Raw genomic sequence first — 25997 nt, forward strand, 5'->3', positions numbered from 1 at the left:
TCATCCATTTTTACTATTTACATAATTAGCACAGCAAAAATATATATGTATATTGCTTTGCAAATCTGGCCATCACATATGATTTTTTTTAAAGCAAGGCCTACTAAATCAGAATAAAATTTAATTTGTGGAGGTACAGGTTCAGAATATACACACTGATGTCTTGAGTTTATTCTGATAGTTCCAAGCAAATATGAAATTGCATTTTTTGCCTGGATATATCACCCCGAGTTAAGGTCATCTCAAGCATGTTTTTCATCATTTTTAAAATGAACAGCATACGGGTTTTTTTTAAAGAAATGTTCCTTTTCAAATTTCCAAAGAATTCTCAAGACTATCACAATTACTGTATCTTGATTCTGGTCTTGTAAAATGTTAATCCAGAGTAATAATTTAAGGTGTTACATCAGTAAGTATTTACGAAAGCTCTTAGAATTTTAAGAAAGTAACAATAAAACCCATAAAGCTGATTTGCACTCCAGATAGATAATTAATTAGCATACATCTTTTATGAACAATTTCATTTGAAATGTGAAGATGACAGAAAGCAACATTTCTCTAATCATTTGTCTTACTTTTTCTTTTATTTGCTATGAAAATCAGACTGGCTCAAACACTGAAGGCATATGTCTGCTATTACTTTAGCATAGGATCATAACAGAGTTATAGTTTAATTCTTAGGCAAAAAGGTACAGATCTGAACAATAACTTTAATATGTGTGGATAAAAAAAAACAGGGCAAGGGTTCACCCAAACTATATTTTGTTTAACATGTTAATCTTAAATATATCTGATACACTATTATTTCTCTTCTTTTTCCTCTTACTTTCTTCTCCTTGGCACCCAACTATCTTTCTTTTTGGCCTCTTCCATCAAGGGGTCATTGAAGGCACTGCTAAGTTTACAGAATACTAAACAATTCTGACACCTTCCAACATTCTGATGAGGGGGGTGGCACTTGAGAGTTTTATGTACACACATGTATTAAATCTGTCACCAAGATAGATAAATATTCTATATTTAGAAGAGTCCGTAATTCTATCATTGTCTCCAGCAGTTTACATAGTGGTGATAGATGACTTTCTGGTGCTTCAGTCAAGGTTACCCGAGGTGTCCCAAAATATAATATCAATTCTGTAAATACTACTAGTTTTCATAGAAGGTTGAAGAAACATGGCAAATAGAGACCCTAAAAAAAATAGCTTTGATTTGAACATATTGCCCATAATTTATTTAATATTACTGAATTATGGTTGCTTAATTGTTACTTGTTTTTTTTGTTGGTTGGTTAGAAATCTTTTCACTCGCAGAGGCACAATTGTGAAATAGGTGGCTGTATAATCAATATATTGGAGACGTGGTGGTTCAGTGGCTAAGACTCTGAGCGTGTCAATCAGAAAGGTCGGCAGTTCGGCAGTTCGAATCCCTAGTGCCGCATAACAGAGTGAGCTCCTGTTATTTGTCCCAGCTTCTGCCAATCTAGCAGTGGGAAAGCATATAAAAATGCAAGTAGAAAAATAGGAACCACCTTTGGTGGGAAGGAAACAGAGTTCCATGTGCCCTTGGCATTTACTCAGGCCAGCCACATGACCACGGGGACGTCTTCGGACAGCACTGGCTCTTCAGCTTTGAAACAGAGATGAGCACCGCCCCTTAGAGTTTGGAATGACTAGCACATAAGTGCAAGGGGAACCTTTACCTTATAATCATAATTCATAAATAAATAACAATACTGAACATTCAAATTCTTAGGTTGGATAACAATAGTTGCTACACAAAGAAAAATCAAAGCATAGAAACTCATATTTAACTGACGGCTTGCTCAGACTAATTTTCCCTCCAACTAAGCTAATGTCCCCTGAGCAAAAGGAAAATCATGTAATTTCATTTCATCAACTACACTTCAGGATAGGTGGAAGCAATCAAGTGCTCTCCAAATGTCACTGAATCACAGAGCTGAAAGGAATCATTTAAGTTATCAAGTCCAACAACCTGTCACAGCAGGAATCCAAGTTGAACTAAAAATATTCAGCAAAGAGGAGCTCACCATCTTGTCAATCATTCGTTTCTTGCTGATTTGCTCCCATTTTTCTTTTTTTAAGATTCAATTAAAATGTGTCTTCCTGTACCTGGAGATTATTCTTTTTTCTTCTGAATAATACATCTTTGGGGGATATTTGTGGGTGCTATTGTATTCTCAGGACTAAACAAACCCAGTTCCCCTAGTCTCCCTCATGTTGTATAATGAATCCTAGCATTATGGTTATTGGCAAGACTGCTTAGGGACTGTGCTTTAAACATTTGGGGTCATAACACAGTCAATCACTTCTAAAAGATTATACAGTGCCTGCATTATACAGGGAGGAAGGGAGGAAGAAGATGATTGAAAAAGTATGGTAAACCTTTAGCAAGCTGTGGGGTTTGGGCTGGGTGGTGCAGTGTTGCACTGGTTCAGCTCCTTTCTTCAAGAACAATCCCAATCAGTGTTGATAGGGAATGAGAGGTCCACTATTTGATTGTTTCTTTCGGGTGCTCCATCTATTCCTTTATAACATCTACATGAAACCTCTGGGTGGGATCATCCAACACCATGGGATAAGGTATCATAAATACCTTATCCCAACGTTTTATCTCCATTCCTGGTGATCCAAGTGATTATATAGCTACCTCTCACAGTGCCTGGAAGCTGTGGTGGTCTGGATGGAGAACAGCAGACTTTAGTTGAATCCTGTAAAACAGAGTAGCTATGGGTTTATGTGGCCTGGGGATCTGTTGGTTTATCATTTTGGATTAGGTTGCATTTATCATCTGGATTAGGTTGCATTATTCCAGATCTGGGAACTCTCCTAGGCTCGCGACTCCTGTTCAAAGACCAGGTGGCAGCCGTGGGTAGGAAAGTCTTTGCACAACTTTGTGTTGTGTGCCAATTTTGCCCTTTCCTGGATCATGAGGCTCTGCACAGTCACTCATGCCCTGGCCATTTCTCAGTTGGATTACTGCAATGTCCTCTACATCGGGCTACCCTTGAAACTACAACTGGTACAGAATGCAGTGATGCAGAAGGTTCTGGAGGTCCTTCATGTGGCACATGTGACAACACTATTACACAAGTTGTACTGGTTACCAATTTCCTTCCATCTCCAACTCAAAGTTTTGGTCATTACCTTTAAAGCTCTTTATTCATGGGTCCCCACCAGTGGTGGGTTTCAAAATTTTTTGGAACCTACTCTGTGGGTGTGGCCTGCTTTGTGGGAGTGTTTTGCCGGCCATGTGACTGGGTGGGAGTGGCTTGGCAGTCATGTGACTGGGTGGGAGTGGCCAAGACGATGTCACTGAATTCTTTGCCCCAATGGATGAACTACAATAAGATTAAAATAAGTACAAAAATAAATAATACTAACTGCAAAAGAAATAAAAAATATATTGGACTCAATTGTGGTTGTAAGCTGAGGACTTCAGGTAACAGAAGGGACCTCTGCTTTCAACCAACAATGTACAGTCTTTTCAGGAAGGATGAGAAACAGGAAAGTTCTAAACAAACAGGAAAGATATAGTCTTTCATCCAAGAAGTTAGTTCAAGAATGAATGTCATAAGTAGATTCCCAGAGCAATACAGATTTCCTTTTTCTGAAATTTAGTTCTCAGTTCCAAAAAACAGGAATATATGAATTAGGTTCAGTACTTAGGTCGGTCCAAGTAGCTATTCAGAAGTTAGTGATTAGAAGCAATGGTAAAGCAAGATATGGAATTAAAACCAGAAATATTTTATTGGCTATTTGAAAGGGAGTACAATATATATTTAATTTTACACATGTTAGCAGCTGCTAGAATTGTGTTTGCACAACAGTGGAAAAACAGAGATATGAAAATGAATAAATATTACAATGTGCAGGAGTAAATAAATTGATAATTAAAATCAAGAAGGCTTTGAATACTTTTTCACATGGGATTTGTTTTAGCAATTGCTAACTAACAGAAACAGAAATTAGAAATCCAAAAGTATGAAAGAAAACACCAATTATTCCTAAGGACAGGAAAGACAAAGCCATTGGAATAAAAACCATCAAGGCATTGTGGGAAATTATAAAGGACAGTGCCCGGAAGCTCAAAGAACCAGCAACCACCTCACAATTACCTAAAGGGTGAAACACACTAAATCTGGCAAAGCTGCCTTGCACCAACCTGGCCTGCCCATAGAAGAGCAGCCACTTTGAGACACAAAAAAACCTGGTCTGAACACTTAAAAGCAACATACTGCATCGCAAAGAAAACATTTGCAAAAAGGAATAACATTTCTTGTAGTAGATATATTTTATAAACAATTAAAAAATAAAAATTCCCTAAAAATAATTTTAAAAAAGATATTCTATAAATAAAAAAATCCTTAAAAACCATTGTTAAGTATTCTGCACACAATAATTTATACTGTAACCATTTCAAGGTATTCTACACACAATAAATTGAAGTAAACTATTTTAAAATATTCTATACTCAATACATTTTAAAGTATTGAGTATAGAATTTTTTAAAAAATGGTTTATTTTAATTTATTTTGGATAGAATCTTTTTTAAAATAGTTTAAGACAATTTAAAAAAAGAATCCACACACAATAAATTGAAGTAAACCATTTAAAAATATTCTATACTCAACACTTTTAAGTGAAACGATTTTAAAAAATACTATGCACAATAAATAAAATATTGTTTTAAAAAACATTAAAAGAATAAAAGAAAAAAACAAGTCACTTACCAGCAGGCAGAATCAGCAGCTCTCCAATGCGATGGATGCAGCAGGGAGCAGGCAGGCAACGAGGCAGCAGGACAGGTAAACTTACCGGACTGGAGGCCCAGCTGTCGGTTAGCTAGGCACACCGCCTGGCAGGCTTAGCCAGCCAGGCGAGGCTGGAGAGGGGAGACGGGAGGCTTTCGGCTGCGTGGCATAGGCCAGTTCGCAGCTTTCACAAGGGAAGGCCTGAAGGTCTAGCCTGCTGCCGCTGCCGCCCACCCACTATCGGCCGCATGGTGTACACCAGCTCGTGGCTTTTACGAGGGAAGGCCTGAAGGCCTTCTCTAGCGAAAGCCACAAAAGCTAGCCTGCCACTGCTGCTGCCCACCTGCTTTCAGCCACATGGCGTATGCCAGCTCATGGCTTTCGCGAGGCAAGGCCTGAAGGTCTTCCCTTGCGAAAACTAGTCTGCCACCGCCACTGCCCACCCACTTTCGGCCACATGCAAAAGCCGCTGCCGGCACCATTGCCGACAGCACCTTTCAGCCATGCGGCGTATGCCAGCTCGCAGCTTTTGCGAGGCAAGGCCTGGAAGGCCTTCCCTCGCGAAAGCTGTGAGCTGGCATAAGCTAGCCTCCCGCCACCCCCCCCTTGCACTTAGTTGCTTACATGAGGGAAGCAGCAAGCTGCTGGAAGGCAAATCGAAGCGAAGGGAGAACTGATCAGCAAGCCAATGTGACAGTTGCTCGGGAACGAGAAAGACTCTGGCACCACGCTTTTAAACGGGTTGCCTCCAGCCCGCTCACTGATTGGCTGGACTCCAGCCAATCAATGAGCTACGGGCTGGGCTAGTTTAGTGCGGATGGGCGGGGGAGTGAGCAAGCTGCGACGGGACAGCCAGGGCAAGTGAGCAACCGGGCCGGGGCAGGTGTTCCAAAAGTTACTTCCAGGTCCACTGGTCGAACCTCCTCTCACTGGATCGGTAAATTTCACCAACCGGTTCTCCTGAGCCGGTGCGAACTGTCAGAAACCCACCACTGGTCCCCACTCATGTCACTGAAATAGATCTACTTTGGATCCCATCAACCAAAGAATTTTGGGTGGAAGATGGTTGGAGTAGGGGTTTAAGAGAAGAGCCTTTCTGCTGTGACTCCTGCTCTCTCGATTATTCTCCCATTTGATGTGAGGTCCACTCCCACCCTCCTGGCCTTCCAAAGAACACATTTGGCTCTGCTATCTGGCTTAGGATGCCCAACAGAGGCATGTTGTATTGAGGGTGGAGGGAAGATGCCTTACTCCCAGGCCGCCTACTGTTTTAGTTTTTAGCTTTCTTATTTTACTCTCCTAATTTTAATTTTCTTGTATGACGTTTTTAAATTTTTCATTATATTGCAAGGTACCCAGAGTTAATATCAGTGAAATGGGCAGCATAAAAATTTAGGAAGGGAGGGAGGGAGGGGGGGACAAAGGAAGGAAGCTATGGTGAAAGCTTTCAATTGGTCCATATAACAAAGCTAACATTCTTATTATTATTCTTATTAAAAGGTCCTCTAATCCTTCATAGCAGGATTCTGAAGACTGAAGATGTCCATTCATTTGACATTTGACATATATTGCCAGGTTAGCAACAGAAGCAAAAAAAAAAAAACCAACAGATTGCTCTTTTCCAGGATCAGAGATGCTTAATTATTGGTTTAACTGAGGGCTATTTTATAGGTAATCCTCAACCTATGACCATAACTGAGTCCAAAATTTCCATTGCTAAGCAAGGCAGATATTAAGTGAATGTTCCCCCATTGTATGACCTTTTTGTCACAGTTGCTAAGTGAATCACTGCAGTTAAGTGAGCTATGTGATTGTTAAGTAAATCTGGCTTCCCCCAATTGACTTTGTCACAAGCCAGCTGGGAAGATCACACGACCACATGACAGTGCAACTTTCATAAGCACATGCCAGTCAACAACTGCCCGAAAACTTATTATGTGACCAAAGGGATCCTACAGTGGTCATAAATGTGAAAACCGGTAATAAGTCACATTTTTCAGTGCCATCATTAAACACTCACTAAACAACTGGTTGTAAATTGAGGACTACCTGTATTTTGTGCTTGTTGTATGTTACAATTTTTTTTTGAAATCTGAAAGATATCTCCAAAGCATTACAATCCATAACACAACATTTTTAGATGTATTATTTTGCTTTCAACTCTTGGGGGGGGGGGGGATTGTTACATCTACAGAGTCTAGATCAGTGGTGGTCAACCTGGTCCCTACCGCCCACTAGTGGGAGTTCCAGCTTTCATGGTGGGCGGTAGGGGTTTGCTGTAACTCTGCTTTATAAATTTTATAAAGTAAAATTACTTCCCTACTTTATAAATCACCATTACTGAGGAATCGGTGGGCGGTTAGAAAATTTTACTACTAACAGAGATACTAAAGTGGGCGGTAGGTATAAGAAGGTTGACTACCCCTGGTCTAGATCAATACAGCAATCTTTACTTTACTTCAAACTTTTATACCGCCCCCTCTCCCAAAAGGGACTCGGGGCGGTGTACAGTCAGATTAAAACACATAAATACATGGGAATAAATACAAACATAAATAAATACTAAATACGTAAAAGAGGAGGCTGTAAAAACTGTACCTAAAGTAAAGCAATTAAAACAATGTTTAAAATAACCCCTAAAAATACCCAATTAAAAATATCTGCCAGGAGGCAAGATAAGACTATGAATGGGCCAGGCCAGCTAAACGAAACAGGTGAGTCTTCAGTTTTTGTCGGAAGGAGCGGAAGTCGGTGGTGATTCTGATATCGGGGGGGAGGTCATTCCAGAGGGTTGGGCCCATCACAGAGAAGGCTCTACTCCTAGGCGCCGCCCGTTGGCATTGCTTAGTGGACGGCACCAGGAGGAGTCCCTCCCTGTGAGAGCGAATTGGTCGCAGGGAAGTATGCGGTAGGATGCGATCCCGCAAGTAGCTAGGTCCTGTGCCATGGAGCGCTTTAAAGATGGTAATTAATACCTTGAAACGCACCCGAAAGACCACAGGCAGCCAGTGCAGCTTGCGCAGGAAAGGTGTTACGTGGGAGTACCTGGTACTCCCCATGATGGTCTGAAATACTTGGTGAGTAGATTATTGGATGTTTTATGGATAGATTATTCTGGGCTTTTCTTATAACTTGCTTGTACATCAGTCACAATAAGGGCTTCATAGAATTCAGAGTAATCTTATGAGGGCTATGTTTATATCATTCCTTCCCAAGCAAGGTCACTCTGTCCTTTCTGCTCATATGCAATGCTTGTGCTAAACATTATTAGCCTCTTGTGATAGTCAATAAACATGAAACTGCACACCATCTGGGCCAGCCCTGAAAGAGGCTTAACAGAGATATTTTAAGATATAAGACTCTCCTTTAGTGCCTGCAGAATTCACTATTCCATACTTTCTTGTTCGAAGGGGGAAATGCTTTTGCCTATTTCTCTTATTCTTAGTCTTTAGTTCTCCTCACTATAATCAGCAATTCTGTTCACCTGATGTAAATAAAATAAAATATAAAAATACACTAAGCATAAAAAATGTTACATAGAATGCTTTATTTTACTTATCTTTGCACCTCCCCCTTTCTCCACTGATATCAACTATCTGACTTTTTTTTAGATTTCTACATTTGGCCTGAGTTACTGAAATCTATCAAATGGGGAAATGACTGGAGGAAGAAAAATTAGGCAAACCTGTTGCTGGTTCTCTAATTCACTGTCTAGATCTTATATAAGAGGGAACCTGAAAAAGCTCATGTGGAGAGTTTCTGCCTCTTTCACAGAAGATCTGAAGGAACCGATATAGGTAAAAGAGAGACTAACTCTTTGCAAATAGCAAATCTAAACAGCATACTAAAAAGCAGAGACATCACCATGCCAACAAAAGTGTGTATAGTCAAGGCTATATTTTTTCCAGTTGCAATGTATGGCTGTGAAGATTGGACTGTAAGAAAGGTTGAGTGCCGAAGAATTGAGGCCTTTGAATTATGGTGCTCGAGAAGACTCCTGCGAGTCCCTTGGACTGCAAGGCGATCAAACCGGTCAGTCCTAGAGGAGATCAACCCTGTCTGCTCTTTAGAAGGTTGAAAGTTGAAACTCAAATATTTTGACCACCTAATGAGAAGGAAGGACTCACTGGAGAAGAGCCTAATGCTGGGAACGATTGAGGGCAAAAGAAGAAGGGAGTGACAGAGAATGAGGTGGCTGGATGGAGTCACTGAAGCAGTAGGCGTGAGCTTAAATGGACTCCAGAGGATGGTAGAGGACAGGAAGTCCTGGAGGAAATTTGTCCATGAGGTCGCGATGGGTCAGACACAATGTCGCAACTAACAACAACTCTTTTCACATCCCCTCTCCCCATAACCCTTTCAATCATATATAGGAGCCTTTCTATGATCTCCCATTCTCTTCCTTGAGTATTAGACCCAGTGAGGAATCTGTTAGATTACTAGAAGACATTATTACTAGAAAACAATTCTGAGAGTATCCAGATGATGAGAAAATGCCCAGCTGCAACCAATGATCAACTAAAAACTAGGAAGAGAATGAATTGGGAGTGTATTTATAAATCCTCAAGACTTTTCTGGATTTTGTTGGATTGTGTTTCCTTATGAGTGAGTCCATGTTGCCCATGTATTATGTAATTTGCCAAAAGTTACTGGTCAAACAAGAATTTGAATCTGGTTTTTCCAATTCTAATATTTTATTCATTGGTTTATTGATTATTCAATTTCACATCTTAATATGCACTAGGCCGGATTTATTTATATAATAAATTCATTCTCTACAAAAAGTGTCAATTGTTTGAGTTATAAAATTTTGAATAAATTGAAAGAAAATTGTCTAAGTAAATAAGATGAGAAAATAAATTGAAAAAAGATGTTTAAGATGTCTAAGTATATATTACACTGTACTAAATAAGAACAATAACAACTTCCACCTCATCCTAAAGACCCTAGTAGTTATGACTTTTGCATTACATAAAAGTAAAATTGGTATAAAAAATAAAGTATCAACTGCTCACTTTATATCTCTCACATGCAAAGATCTGTATTACAGCCTCTTTCTACAGATCTTTAGATAAGCACATTTGCTTTCAATGTTTTGCTACTACATATTCCATACTTCCACATCAGTTACACTCTTAAACTAGCTGAAAAAAAATTAAAGCGATAAGTCCTTAGTGTTCTATTCCTTCAGTCTTCACAACCTGTGTTCCTGCCACCAGATTCAAACTTTAGATATGGTTATCCATACACCAAATGGCTTTAAAAAGTGAGATTATTACAAGACATATCACTGAAACAACAAAATGTTAAAATGATATTTATGTAGTTACTTACAAAGCACATCAGAATTACATTAAAGTAACCAAAATCTTTACAAAGCATGTCACAATTTTTGAGCACCCGTAATGATCGGAAATTGAAAGTTGAAAAATTTGACATTTCAAATTTTCAATATACAATAAGACGGTTTGAATGATTGGGGAGACTAGATGTAAAAAAAAAAGAAGAATAATTGCATAACCTTTCACTTACCTTTCTTACATTATAAAAATCTCGATGAGGGTTACTTTTCAGTTCTTTTAGTTCAGACATCTCATTTAGCATTTCATGTAAACCAAACTTGGATCCTAGAAAGTTAAGTCGCTTGTGGCAATATGTTTTTCTGTGAAAAATGAATAATCATTGGTTAATTATACTTTTATATTATATAGAAAAGAATTGTTTTACGTTAAATAACAGATACCTGCTGGGGATTATTACTGGCCAGGGACCTCTGCAGTAGGGAGGTCAAATGTAAATAAGTTGTGAGCACACAAGTCCTTTTTAATATGTGTCACCTGTATGTAAAAAGGGGGCAGGACTGATTTCACAGTTGTGTGAACCATCTTATCTTTTTGACATACCCCAAGGAACCCTGGTACAAATAACTTTGAACTAGAACTGTTTTAAATGTGAAGCATTCCATTTCAGGTTTAAAATGTACTATTTCACACTAAAACAACTATTTCTCATTCAATGGGCCATTTCCATTCTTCTGATTAAGGAATATCTATTTATATTACCATAATTTTCATACGATGCTGGGAGTTAACCTAAGCCACTACAACTCATACACATACTATTCTTCCACTGTCTTTACCTGCACCTAATAATGTATTTCCAAGCAAAATCTATTTCTAAATAAACTTGTATAGGATTAGGATTCTAAGTTTAAGTTTTATTTGATTTATAGACCGCCCCCTCTCCCCGGAGGGACTTGGGGCGGTGTACAGACATCTCATTAAAAAAACGTATACAAAAATAAATACCCTTAAATTCCCATAAAATCAAATTAAACAATAGGCTGTACAAAGTAATAAAAATTAAAAACAACCTAAAACCCACCCCTAAAAATTTTAAAAAGAGACTGAGGGACTAAGCTGGGATTAGGCCAGGCCGGCTAGAACTTCATCAGACAGAAGTGGCTGAAGAACAATTGTAGCATTATGATTAATAAAGCATTTAATATCCTAGCCTTATGGAATTATTAAAGTTAAAAAGAACCATACGTTGGGCCATCGGCAATAAGAGCCAACACATGGCTGAGGTCAAGGGTGTAGGTCTGCCGATCAGGATAAGGCAAACTTTGTGGTTCATTAAGTTCCATCATGTCTTTGTTTTCAAAAACTAAGAAGATGCCATCCTTCATCTTTACAACGTAGTCCAAGTTCCCTGGAGAATCATCAAGATTGTAAGGATCATGCAGTTCTTTCGGTGGTGGATGGAAATCTGTAAAACATCAATGTCAGACATTCTAGCATTGTTTGAAATACAGACTCATTCTATCGTAGCTGGAAATTAAATTGTTAGTAAGCAACAGCTTTTCTAAAAAAAAAAAAACACCTGTATGCTATATCATACTGGTCTTATTGTGAAATAGTAACTCCACATAAAGTAGGTAGAAATTCTCTGTCCTCCAAAGTCATGGTTGTCCCAAAGGGGCTTTTTCAGGAGGCAACTGGTTTATCCTATTTTTTTTTCCGTTGAAGATGTTTCTCTTCTTATCCATGATGATGATGATGATGATTATCTTTTATTCATTAAACATGAAACTCAGCCAACTGAACATTTAAAAATGTGTCACAAATACTATTGACTGGTGCTAATGGTTGATACGGGTTGCTGCCAGTGTCCTAGGTATCAACCAAGTATCTTCTTCAAAAACATGATGTTCCGAGTAGCAGGGTTTTTTTGCAGTTCCACTGGTGTAATTGCAGGAAGCTGCAATTTATTGATGTGTTTTGTAATCGGGGCACTTGGTACCATGGCTATTTTTATTATATACGTTATTCATTAAATATGAAACTCAGTCAACTGAACATTTAAAGATGTGTCACAAATACCATTGACTGGTGCTAATGGTTGATATAGTTTATAACTTTGGGAGTAACTCTACTTCCACACCAAGTGATACAAGGATATTTATTAAAATATATGTACCACCCAGCAGTACCACCCAGCAGGTATATAAACCATTTATTTGATTTATTATTATCTACACTCTACCAGGCAACAAAGTGTATTTATATATTGAAAAGAAAACAAAAAAGCACACATCTCCAAGGGGGTTAGCTCTGAAACAGCCATTCTCTCTATATTTTTTAAACCCAAATAAATTTTAGGAACAATTTTTAAAGTAATTAAAGATGCATTGGCACTTGTACCAAAATGATAGCAACATGTTGGATTCGACTTCCGGTTTCTGAGGACGACAGACATGGCGTCTGCCGTTCGCCATCTTGGTGGGCTCCCCTTGATCTAGGGGGGAGCACAGGATGCCTCAGAGGGGCGTCCTGCCGAAGGGGCTGCTTGCTGGAGCCCCCTGGAGCGGCGGCAGCCGCAGGGGGGTCTACAGCCTTGCCCTAGGAGCCGGGAGGCGTAGGGGGTGCACAGCGGAGCTATCATGCCCGCGCGCGCCTTCGTCCTGAGGAGATCGGAAGAAACGTTACACGTGAAGGCTACAGCTGAAGTGCGGTGAGAGGGGAGTTCCCCCAGGGTCTCCTTTTTTTCTGAATAAATAAGTAAATAAGGATTAGCAGCTTTCTCAAGATTCTTTGATCTTGGAAAAGTGTTAAGATTGGAGAGGGGGGTTCCCCCCCTCTCAGAAAAGCGGATTTACACGATCTCACTCTCGGAGGAGAGAGAGAGAATTGGAAAAAAAACCTTTTGATATTCACTTCTTTCAAGCAATGGGACAATGATTTTCTATAACAATTGTGAAAGAAAGAATGTGAGTTGACTTTATAAACTATGCATGGAAACTTTTTGAACTGTTGTTCTCTGATCCTCTGGGATGGCTGAGCCAAAATGGCTTTTCTTCCCTCTTTTCTACTGCCTTTATAAATGAACTGTCTCTTTTGAAAATTTTTCTGGGTTGGAATTATTATACCCCAGTGAATCCTAGAGGCATCTCTTATTATACTCTTCCTTGGACTAGAAAAAATTGATTTCACTGGCATGGAGCTGTATTGAAAGATTAATATCCCACATTGGATTTTGCCTGCCTGTTGATCTCGCCTGACGGTGCATTCCTACAGACGCCATTTCTTTGTCTAGACTTATAACTTTCTCTGAGCTTCGTGATGCATGCCAAGAAGGCCCCCCCTCCCTAAACTGGCTTCGGCCCCAACATCTTCTGTCTCAAGCCCTGTTCCCTAACAAACACAACTATCTTCTTTTTTACAACCGAAAGCTTCTGAGGGGGAACAGCTGTCTCAAGAAATGTTTCAACAAATGTTCCAGATGATCATAAAGGGACAGGACGAAATTAAGAAGCAGTTGGCAGACTTAAATGAACAACTCAGAGAAAACCAACAACAAACTTCACAAAATAGGCAAAAGATAGACGTTCTGGAGAAGAGTGCTGTGGGGATGAGAGAGGAGGTGAAGGCATTACAAAAAGAAAATGTTGGAGTTGAAAATTATATGGAAAAAATGGAATTTGAAAGGATGTCTTTCTTTCTTAGATTTCGAAATATACCTGAAACGGATGGTGAAGATTTGAGGGAGACTATGATAACAATGTTAGCAGACTATATTAAAAAAGATAAACAACAGTTAGGGTGGGATATTGACCTGATATATAGAATTAATTCAGCATATGCTAGAACACACAATGTTCCAAGGGAAGTTCATGTTAAAAATTTTTTAGAAAGACTACAAGAGATGAGATTCTGAGGGTTCAAAGGGGGGAATCTTTAAGATATAAGGATAAAGAAATAACCATCTTGAAACAGATACCAAAGAAAGTAAGAGATAAGAGGAAACAATTTTCCTCTTTAGCTAAAAAATTGTATGAAAAAAATATCTGGTTCAGATGGCTATTAAAAGAAGGGCTGTTGATTTTCTGGGAGGGTGGTAGAGTGAGAATTAATACAGTGACGGAGGCGGAAGCCTTCATGGAAAAACATAAGACTCTCCTAGACAGAACAAGAGACAGTATGCAAGATATGAAAGGGGGAGGGGCCATGGCTCTGCCAGCAGACAGGGGAGAGGAGGCAGCAATGAGACTCAGGTCACAGAAGTGAATTGAAACTACATTGCAATTGTTGATACAATGAAATGGTTAGAAGTGATACAAAGTAAATGATTGAAGATGTTAAAGAATTTGAGGTAAACTTTAACTGCTAATATGTATGTAATAATGATATTTTGATATATATAAAAGTAAGAGAGAGATATGAGATCCGGGGGGAGCACCACCTTCCGTATGATGTAGCTGTCAAAATTTTTCTCCACACTTATGTACCCTTTTCCCCAAAATATTTGTAACAATCAATAAAAACTTTTTTTTTTAAAAAACAGCAAAAATCTCTTGCAGTTATCAGTGAATAAAATGGTTTTTTTTACTTTCAAAATGATAGTAACATGTTAGTAACATAAACCCCACCCTTTCCTACATGCGTGTGACATCATGGCAGATACATGGTAAAAGCAGAGCTTGTGCTTTTTCACTTGACCCACCCTGCAGACACTTCTAATAATTAAGATTCTTTTTCACCTTTCAGTCCAAGAAAGGACAAACAACCAAATCTGGTTAGGATATAGAAAAAAATATTCACTACTCCAAAGATTTTAAAAGGGGAGTTATGCTCTCAGTTAGTGATAACTATCTTTTCTTTATATCCTATTTTAATACTTTCAATTGCATCTCCACATTAATATAGCAGGTGATGGTTTTCTTGCTTACATTAAGTACCATTAACTGTTTTATTTTGGCATGTCAAACTCTTCTTAATGCATAGGAAAAAAACTAAAAGCAAGTAAACTGATTTTTGTTGTAGGAAATTCCTGCATTACCTAAAAATGTAGCACACAGCAATTGCCTATAGCTATCTATAGAATATTTACTGAAATATGTTTATATTGGTCTGTGTCCATGTGCTTAGAAATCAGCATGCATTTTTATATGAGTATCATTTAAAAGGGAATTGTATGGATGAGTGATTGTTAATTAGAAACCTGTAATTCATTCTATTTGAAAGGAAGAAAATATATAAGAGGTCGTCTTCATGTGTAAATCAGAATGAATACGGTACATTTTAAAAACTTAATTGATTCCAGGTTACCATTTTAAAGCTTTAAAGTTAAATACAATTTGGATCATGACATTTAGTTTAACAAATCAAGTTTAGGGAAGCCATAACTTAGCTCAATGGTGGGACTTAGCCAGAAATCAAAGCATTATTTTATTTCTTTTTAAAGCCATTATCTGTTAGTTTGCTTTTTGCTCAGCTTGTTGCATGACTGTGGCCTATAAAAAAGTTGATAGCTTTAAACAATCAGTAATCCAACTGTAACTTAATGAGCAAGCTTTGCCTATATATCATGGCTATTTAATGGACTAAATATTGTAATGGAGACAGATTTCAGATTGCTGTATTATAATTTATGTACTCAGAATACTGTACATAAGCATGTGTTTTTTTAGAACTTCTACTACTTTTTAAGTGCTTATTTTACTTAAAGAAGTAAATAAATACCTCTGGCTAGATCTACATGTTGCAAAAAAAAAAATCAATAGTTTCGTTTGTTGTCATTGAGTACAAATATGGTTTTAAGAAATGACATGCTTTAAAGTTAAATACAATTTGGATCATGACATTTAGTTTAACAAATCAAGTTTAGGGAAGCCATAACTTAGCTCAATGGTGGGACTTAGCCAGAAATCAAAGCATTATTTTTATAATTAGAGCTAATTTACCTGGGAGAACTTCATCTTCAATTTTCCATTTTTCATTTTTCATACTGCATAAATATTGTGCTGTCGTCCTTGGAAAACGATGATAAGCAAAGCGGCAATACTTCTCTCGAATAAGTAAAGCTTTTGCTAAATTTCTAGCAGCTTGTTCATAATCATCAACTGTAACCTAAAGGGAGAGGTTATACAGTTATTAATTAAAAGTATAATCCTAATCCAAAATGAATGTACTTGGAAATGTTTCTCTTTGAAGCAATACACCTCTGCCAGGCTACAGGAAAATCCCAATAGCCTCCTTGCCTAGTGCGAGAACAGCCCACTAACCATTTTCCAAAGACATACCAGAGTGTCTAGCTCACCATCTTCCCACAGGGGACAGTGCCCAAGGATGGCTTAAACTAAATGTTCTGTAAGTGGTGTTTTCCCTAACATCCCTCTTCAAGACACTCTGTCTACACAATGTAAAGAGTGTTGATGGACTTCATAAAAGTAGCCTGAAATTACATGCTCTGGGTTGGCAATATTGTCACTCCAACCGGAATGTGAAAATTTGCCACAGCCAATTTGCTGTGGCCAACTCACCATGGCCAACTCACGGCTGAACAATTTAACAATTCTATTTAATTATTTAAAATAAATTTAAAAAATATTTTAATTTTTTTCCCATTCACATTTCGTTCTTTCTCTCCTTTCTTTAATGATTCTATTCCACTATTTCTTTAATATTAGTGTACCTCTTGTCCTGCAGTGAGTTGTCCTGCAACAAGTTGGCTATGGCCAGTTGTCCTGCATTAAGTTGGCCATGACGAGTTGGCTGCGGTGAGTTAGCCATGGCAAGTTGGCCGTAGTGAATTGTTTTACATCCGATTCCAACTAGTTGTGCTGTTTCCTATGGAATAATCCCCTCCCATTTCATCCCTGAACTCCTTCCTCATGTTCCACTTCTCTTTTGGCAGCAAGAGAGACCAGAACTTTTGCATCCACCTTTTTTTTTAAAAAAAATGTTGATCAACCAATTAACTGAGTGCAAAATCCTAGTTTACAGCATTAGTGGACAGTATAAAGGCTCAGCTCTTGAACTTCTGCAGCCTTTGGGATTGGGAATTGCCTTTCTGTGCAGTCTATTCCTGATTCATTGCTTCATCTTCTTACATTCTAAGAATACTTTATAATTCCTATGCTCATCCTTACAGCTAACCAATTCTCAAATTCCATCTGTTTAGCAGCACTTGCCCATTGAGTAGATGGAAACTAAGAGATACAAAAAGCCAAACTCTCCCTGCCAATTAGTGATTCATAGCCAAACAGTTAACCAGTCAACTCACAGTTTCAAAACATGCTTTAAAGTTAAATTGGTCAACAGTAGAACAGAAAATGTTAAAAAAAAAACCTGCAGTGTATAAAGTAACCAATTCGTACCTGCCAACACCAATAAATGGGCAGACATATAAATGGAACAACAAATAAATAAATTCACATACTGGATGATATTGGGCAAGGCTGGAATTTCAATTGAGGTGGCCAACCTTCACACCATTAATGAGTTTCTTAAATATATGGTTATACATATTTGATCATTTATTATATGTTAGATTAAAATTATGAGAAGAGGTTTTTCTAGATTAGTGATAATTAGCATTCTAAGACAGTTTAAATATTGAATATACATTTCAATTAGAGAATAGTTGTTATCTTTGTACTGAAATAAGTCGGAAGTCACTTTTTAAAAATATTTGATGTATTTTTGTCAACTTGTAACTTGTCCCATTATTCCCCTCCCTATTTTCCCTTTATGTTAGTTTGTATATTAATGTTTGCTCATGAAATACAATAAAACGCTTATTAAAAAAAAGAATACTGCATGTGAAAGTTGAATGAACACAGTGCAGCACAGTCATATTGGAGACACATAATAAGAGTGCAACTGTAGGAGACATAAATAAATGATTTCCTGCCAGCTCTGGGGTGGGAAAGCAGCTGTGTGCATGCAGCCTATATTATTAAAGAATGCAGGTGGGAGTCAATTCCCAGAATGCTCCTTCATTCAAAGGAATTCCCTGCATATAAAAAGCTAGAAAATTGTGACAGAATGCTTGTCACTAATGCCTTGTTAAGTTTTTTGTGTGAAAATGTTGTACAGATGGGTATTTAATTATCCACCTTCTATCTGCAGTCTGGCTAAGATTTATCACTTCAGTGAGAATCAGAGATAGAGATCAGATATTTACATTTTAAATCAGAGATGATTTAAAATATAACTTTGTAAAACAATGCGATTAAGACCTCAGCTAATTCAGTAAATTCAAAACACATTTCCAGAGCTTTAGCTATTATTAATGGTTCAAGAAATTATACTCAGGTCTAGGCTTGTATCTGATTTCAGAGGACTTGTTAGAAAGGATCCTTTCAGTTTAATGAACACTGTTACTTCATATCAACACATCATACAAGTGAAGATGTAATATCCTATTTGTTACCTGAAACTAGGGGCAACTGGACATTTCCCTCAAAGTTATTTGACTCCAACTTCATACCTATTCATATTCCTACTAAAAATATCCTGCAAATGGAACGAGGCCAATATATGTCACTATGGAAAGTATGCTTGGACTTCCTATTTTAAGTAATGTCTAGTCATGTTGTTTAGCAGTACATGCCTCCAGTTGAGGATTAACGTGAAGAAGAGAGTGAAGATAAAGATTGTCTTTAACTACTACAAGAATACCACAGGACAAATTGTGTGCTCCAAATGTATCATTTGGAATATTGTATTTCTATAGCAGTATATTACATCTTTATTCAGTACAACAAAGCTATTGACCAGGACAAAATTCCCATGGCTGTTTACACAATTCTACACAAGCATAAGCATAAGCAAATAATTCAATGTCATGTTATATATACAATATTTAATTTATAAGGGGAAAAAAACCATTGCCATCCTCTGTCTGTTTGCTTACCCCAGCACAGTAATCCCCACTAATTGTAACTCTTTGAAATTCTGGAACATCATATGTCCCTTGGATAGGTTGAAAGGCACCTGGAACAACTGGAGTAGGAGGAGACACAGCCGGAGTAGCTGATGGAGGCTTCCAGTCTTGCAATGGAATTTGTAATGACAAGGACTGGGATCGAATCATTTTGAAGCTTTTCTTCCTACGTATACATAACACACAAATATAAAGTCAACAAGACATCAATTTTAAGGCAACAATTCTTCTAAAGAATAATACACACATTTCTTTATTCAAAAGGCTTTTTTTCTACTTCATGAATCTACTCTGTTACTTCTGTCTCATGTAGAAATCTCATTAGAAATATTCAAAACAGGTATTTATGAAAAATATTAAGGATTGTAAAATATGGTACTATACAGACTCCTGAAAAAGTGTTGGACAAATAGTCTGTTGAGACATCAGTACAAATGTTTCATTTTACAATGTTTATCAAATGAGCAATGTTTGTAAACTTATTTCAAGATTCACAGTATTGCAATGTAAACCTTTTGACTGTTGTTTGAATGGATTTAGAAGTCATTTCCCCCATGTTAAAAAGCAATACTTTTGTTTAATTAACTTGCTAAATATTTTGACAGAAGAGAACATAACTAGAAGGGACCATTTAACTGATTATGTGATGCCCATAAACATCTTTTGTATTTATGTCTCAGCCATCTATTTACAGCTGTTCATTGATTACTTGTCCTCTGTTCCTGGTGAGAAAAATAGAGAATCATAGGGACAAGCATGAACTTCAACAATAGTCAAAGGGTGAACAATTAAAAAAAAACTTAATATGCCTTTACCAAATGGGTATCTGCAGGGAATGAACTTGGGTTTTATGTAGGCTCATACTTGCACATAAGCTGTATAAGTAGTAAGATCAATTGGACTCCTGATTCGCTCACTTTATAAATTTTCTGTATAAGCTGATTTCATTTCTAAATGGCATTCCCTACCTTCAGCTTAACTGAATAAACCAGAGGTGGGTGGCACTGAATTCATATAAATAAGAATTGACCAGAATCAGATCCACCAGGATCAAGGTGGATAAACTCAGTTACCGTGGCAATGGATGTACTGTCGAAAAGATCTGAAAGACCAGTGTAAGGTCTTTCATCATGGAGAAAATATATTTATAGGATTTGCAACTTGATGGCACATTATGAGTCAATCAAGAATACATCATCAAAAAGACTAAAATCATATAAAAGCCAATGGCAGGATTAGAGAGTGGGTTCATAACACTTCATATTATATCTGTTGATATCAAACAACTCTTCTTAGCAGACCTCAAATCTCCTTACTAAACATTCTTCCACACCGTCAAACCTACCTTTTAGTAGTTTCCAAAGACTGCTGTTCTGCCAATTCCTTCTGAAGTTCTCTTTCTTTGGCCTCTTGTTGCCCAATAGGACAATCTTCAGGCACAGTGAAAAGGGACAAGACATCTTTGCTATCTTCTTCTCGAAGAACCTTGGCAAAAACCTTTTCAGCCAAGATTCGCACTGACTCGTCAACTTCAGACATGTTTAACTTTAAAAATTGTCTGGGCATCTCTGCTATGAAAAACACAGAATGTGTTAATTCTGCTATTCCTTTTATTAATATAAAATGTAATAAATTCACACCACTCTAGTAATTTACAAAAAGCACATTTTACCTTAAGTTCTTCCATTTTCTAGTCATCCTAGCAAGATTTTCTTATATGGGTAAACCAATTTTAAAGACTTGAACAGCTCAGCAGGAATTGCTAAAATTAGGTGAGCTTCAAATATTCACGTGCGATACGTGTGAAAGATTTTCTAATGAAATGTTTTCTTTCCAGTTTCTATATTCATTTCTTAGTCCCAGATGCAATTCAAAAAGCCTCTGCAGTTATGCAAAAAGGATGAATGCCTGTTTGCATGATCTGCTTATCTAGGTCTGGGAGGTGTTAGCATGTCATGTGACTATCCTAGGTCCAAAAACAGGCCTCCATTTGGAACTAAGGTAACCCTCTGTCTCCATCAACTCTGTAATGCAAGCTGCTTACCAGAAGCTTAACTGTTCCTTCTTGATACTTAGACAAATTCAAAGCCTTAAAATGTCCCTGAAAAATGTGTCCCTTGTGTGAACTCTGACTTAGTCTGTTATAATCTTTATTCTTCCCCCGAAACCAGCAAAAAGTGGATGGAAAAAGGTCTGAGACAAGTGGGCGTGGATAACCCCTCCTAATGCTGCCATCATGCCCAAACCCTGAACGATGGTGCCAACACTATTGCACTACTGTGAACTGATAAATTACAACAGGAAATTGCAGCAGGCAGGAGTGCTGAAAAAGTAAGCAATTTAAAACTGTTTCAATTGTCCCCAACCCTGTACTGTTTGCACATAATGTGTGTGCATGCAAGAGAGAGAGAGAGAGAGAGAGAGAGAGAGAGAGAGAGAGAGAGAGAGAGACTCAAAAAAGGACATGACTAAATTAACAATGCTGTGGAAACATAATCAGTGTGTGATTAAATTTAAGAAAACAATTGACCTTTTCTATACCAAATGCAACAACTGAGAGGAATGTAGAGTTACATTGAATAACCACAATTCAGTGCTGACTTTATGTGCTGCCATACTATTCTGATGAATCAACTTTTCTTAAGAATTTGATTCAAAAACTGAAACCAGCATTAATAAGACATCATGGTGGCTATCCATCATAAATTATTTGTTTGATAGTATTGTCTCTTTCCCTCAGGAGTTCCAATGTATTTGACATACTGTCTTCCACTTTTCCTCACCGCAACATTGTAAAGTCCCAGCTGAACATCTTAACCAGTCCACCCTACTACTCTACCTACATTTGCAATGGATATTTCAGCATTTCAATGCTTCATTGTTTCTACAGTTAATAAAATATTTATGTAATGAAATATTTAACAGCATAAAGTATATTTAGTTTTCCTTGTTTTGCACCCATATGCAGTAAGAATCAGGACACAGCACAAAATCCATTAGAGTACTTTCAAGGTAAGGTACTCAAGGCTATTTGCCTTGGACCAGAAACCCAAGGCTAAACTCAACTGAAAAACTGAGTGGGCAATTTGGGTCATTCAAAGTGTATGTCTCCAAGACATACAAGCCAAAAATTGCAATTAGCAATGCAATTAGCAAGTTATTATCTTAACCTGCTGTCATGTACAGTTCTTGAATTAAATCTTAGGTTTACCACTTTGGTTAGTAATCCCAGAACAAGTGCAATTTTGCACTTAGAGACATTAACATTGGGAATTAGTTTGTTACAGATTTGAAATTCTATTGTCTTTAAACCCCATCAGCAGCCACTTGGCTATAGACAAGAATAAGATTTGTAATTGGGGAAGATGTATTTTTAAGTCAGTCTGGATGTATTTTTAAGTCAGTGGGGTGATGTGTTTTAAATGTGAAAAAGTCACAATTGTTGGCAATATTTTTTTCAGAACTGGCTTGTTTATTATCTTTTTTCAAGTTTGAAAAGGCGTTACTGGCTGGCTTTGCATCTAAGGCAGATTTAGGAATCCCAAACTCCTGGTTTCTAGTTCAGTGCTTCAAACGCTGTATCAAACTATCTCTCCCTTTAAGACCTGGGATAAACAACCTAATATGCATAGGCATCCATTCCTTATCACAATGATGAAATGATGAAACTTATGACATCACTACGCAAGCTTCAACATCACAATATCACACACAATATCCTAAGGAATGAAGTTTGCATTGTGACATGCATTTTTAATCATTAATCATAATTCCCTCTTCTCCCCAGGAGATTCCTTTACCCATATAATGAACACACAATAGAACTAAAAAGTCATATGCTTACTTTTTGCTTAGCCATTGTTCTTAACCCAGCATAATTTAGAGAGGTATTATGTTGTAAGAATAATACTTCAAACTTTGGAGGAAAGATGCAGCATAAATTTAGCAATCTAGGCCCATCTTTTTTTCTACTCTTTTTTACTGTATTCATTATGTTAAAAAACTATCACAGGGACTAGCTTCCAAACAAATACCAATAACTCAATTTGATTAAAATCCAATTTAATTATAATGAATGAATTATATTCAAATTATATTAAGCTAAGGTGATTACTTCGGCTTAAATGAATGTAAAATCGGAGTTGAAAGTCTCATTCATTTCAATGAAAGAGTTAAATGAGATCTTTAATTTCCCTGACTAATGGCAATAGAATTTTTAAAATAGATTTTAAAAATTGATTGGATTATTCTTCAAGTCATCTGTTCAGAAGGAAACAAAATCAAAATCAAATATAGTTTTGATCTGATATTTTTTTCCTCAGTTGCAATCTAACAATGCCAAAGGGAATTTTATTAAATTCATGAAATTTGGTTAATTTCATTCTAATAACAGTTCCTAACATTATTCTGATACTTTATAAAGAAGGAAAAGCATTTTAACTTTCATATTTCTTTATAATGGGCCTATTGTATTTTATTTCCTGTTTCTTATCTCTGTAAAAAGTTTCCAATAGCACTCATTTGAAGTAAAATCCTGTGATAACCTACAAACAATGCAAGCTTTAAGTACAATCCTTTGTTCTATATAGAATTATACATACACATTCTATTTACTAAATGAACAGAAACTTCATTACACAGTTACAAGAGATTTTATTGCTGCAGTTATATCATGTATGTGTCTGTATACACATACATATATACTCCTAACGCTATAACTGGGCTTATTTATTAGCTAAATAAAATAAGAAAGAAGCTGGTATTTCCAGGCCACATGCTTTGTTACACACAAATCAATTTCCAAGATTAAATTTGGTGAACCCTGAGAAATTCAGGACATGCTGTGATGTGCAGTACTCATGAATCACTGAAGCTGCCTAAATCGGATGATGTCACTGCATCTGCTTCCTCCTATATATGCTTACCAAATTCATGATCTGCAAAGTATAATCTTCAAAACAGGAGTGAAAGAAGTTGCTTAATAATAGCAAGTGAAAAGGAATGAAAGCCGAGATGCTGGGAGAGCCCTGAAATTACAGTATGAAACGAATTGCTTGCCACAAATTACTTTTTCTCTTGTCCTTTAAGAAACAATGCCTGCATATGCTGTATTTTTTTTGCCTTTTTTCTCCCCTTCAAAGTTAAGATGATGAGCTAGTCCTCCGTTTAATCTCTTAGGAGTCGGATGGCTCCTTTCTCCTTTCCAGACGTCGAGACGATTTATCGAGTGAGATATACTAGGGCTTGAATATTTTATATTACAAGCCATTAAAGGGGGGGAAAGTGGAGAAGATGATATGCAGAGAGAGCGCGGGGAGACCAACTGGGAGAACGCAAGCCAAGCGATGGGAGCCCCAGCCCGGGAAGGGGATTCCCATCCCATCCCACCTTCCCACCCACCCACCCCGGCTAAACAGTTCTGCAGGTGCTCGAGCACGGTTTGCATCCGTCCCGGGGACAGCGGCGTGGCCGCAGCCCCTTCCCGCCCTTCCCCAATCAGCTCTGCGCTTTAAGCAGCGACGCAGCAGAGACTTACCTAGCGTCCCAGGGGCAGTCATGGTGGAGCTCGGGGCACCGGACTGCTTTTGGCTGCTGGGCAAGGAGGTTTCACACCAGCCGGTCGGCCTGCTGTGGGAAGGAAGCAGAAGGGGGAGGAGCCGCCGCGGTCAGAAGCTGCCGCATACATCTCGGCCGGGTGCCGCAGCTGCCGCGGCCGGCTAAAAAGCGTAGCAGTTGGCCGGAGCGGAAGCAACGACGCCTGCTCCGGCAAGACGCTCCCCCCCCCCACCTCCCGCTGCAGCCCCCACCCTCCCTTCTTCTCCCAAGGGCTTGGCAACAGGCCAGGCCGGAGAGGTCTCCCATGCAAACATTTCGAGTCTTTCCGGATGCGGAGAGGCTCGTCCCATGCACCGCCGAATGCCGGCGGACACCAAAGACGCGCGCGCGCTCCTCTGGAGGACGTGCGTGCGACCCCTACAAGATGCTTTCCCCCAACACCCACCACCACCTCAAACGCTGCGAGGGTTAAACCCGACTCTCGCCTTCCCTTCTCCTCCTCCTCCCCTCCTCCTCCGTCCACGCTACCTTGTCTCCCTCCACCCTCGGTTACCCTTCGTTGCTCTGCCCGGCTGGACCGCCTCTGCCGGCGTTGAAAGTCCACCAAGCCCTGCTCGCTCGCTCTCTTGTTTCTCTTTCTCCAGGATAACAATGCGCGGATACGGGCGGCAGGTTGAGACCACCGCAGCCTCTAACCTCAGCTGGCTTTACCCTCGGCAGTTCTCTCTCAGGCAACCGCTTCTGGACGGGGAGATGGCTGGGTCGTCTTCCCCTGCGACGCCAGCCGGAGCTCTTCTCCTTGAATCCGGCGCGTTGAAGAGGAAACTTCGAAGAACCGAAGCCGGCTCGGTCCCCCTGGTGAAAAGGCAAAAGAGAGGCGCCGAGGCGCGGCGGCGGCGACACGCCTTGCAGGAAAGAGTCTTGGCCAAGGCTGAGGGCGCCTCCTGGCTGGAGTTAAAGCGCAGGCCGGCTGCAGGTGATCGCTGGGAGGCCGGCGCCCTTGAAAAACAATGATGGCCAGCCGCGGGAAAGCTTCCCTCTCCCGCGAGATGTAGGGAAGGGGAAAGGCCGGGTGTGTGTGTGTGGAGCGGGGGGGGGGGGGGGGGGTTCCTGGCCTAAAAGCGGCTCTCGGAGGGAAGTCTTCGGACCGCATCCGGAGTCTGAGGGGTCTCCTTGCCACAATAAAGTGGAGACTGCGGTAGGACAAGCCCATTCACAAGTTAGGGGAAAAAAGAAACTGACAGTGATGGATGCCCCAAAGGTGATTTATCAAGAGGCAACTGGTTTTTGTTTGAAGACGTTTCTCTTCTCATCCAAGAAGCTTCTTCAGCTCTGACTGGATGGTCAGAACTGAAGAAGCCTCTTGAATGAGAAGCAAAACTAAACTTCTTCAAAGAAAAACCAGAAAGTCTGGTTGCCTTTTTGAAAAAGCACCTTTGGG

At 38.8% G+C, this 25997-nt stretch overlaps 1 protein-coding gene across 7 annotated transcripts in view; it reads right to left on the minus strand.

The window, feature by feature from the left end:
• AMPD3 (adenosine monophosphate deaminase 3) overlaps positions 1-25285 on the minus strand; it is a 54622-nt gene extending 29337 nt beyond the window's left edge. Inside the window, exons 1-7 of one of the 7 annotated variants that reach the window (XM_081942488.1) lie at positions 25253-25285; positions 24537-24628; positions 20346-20571; positions 18971-19166; positions 16014-16179; positions 11320-11539; positions 10304-10433 (exon numbers count right to left, since the gene is read on the minus strand). In XM_081942488.1, coding sequence (XP_081798614.1) covers positions 10304-10433; positions 11320-11539; positions 16014-16179; positions 18971-19166; positions 20346-20571; positions 24537-24558 — 960 coding nt within the window. In that variant the 5' untranslated portion in view covers positions 24559-24628; positions 25253-25285. Of the gene's footprint in view, positions 1-10303; positions 10434-11319; positions 11540-16013; positions 16180-18970; positions 19167-20345; positions 20572-24068; positions 24207-24536; positions 24629-25084 lie in introns of those variants that run through there. The other 6 variants (XM_081942491.1, XM_081942489.1, XM_081942486.1 and 3 more) reach the window with 6 other exon arrangements.
• Positions 25286-25997: the final 712 nt, after the last annotated feature.

This window comes from Natrix helvetica, assembly GCF_964273705.1.
Source record: "Natrix helvetica genome assembly, chromosome: 1".
In the NCBI taxonomy this organism is placed as follows: domain Eukaryota; kingdom Metazoa; phylum Chordata; class Lepidosauria; order Squamata; family Natricidae; genus Natrix; species Natrix helvetica.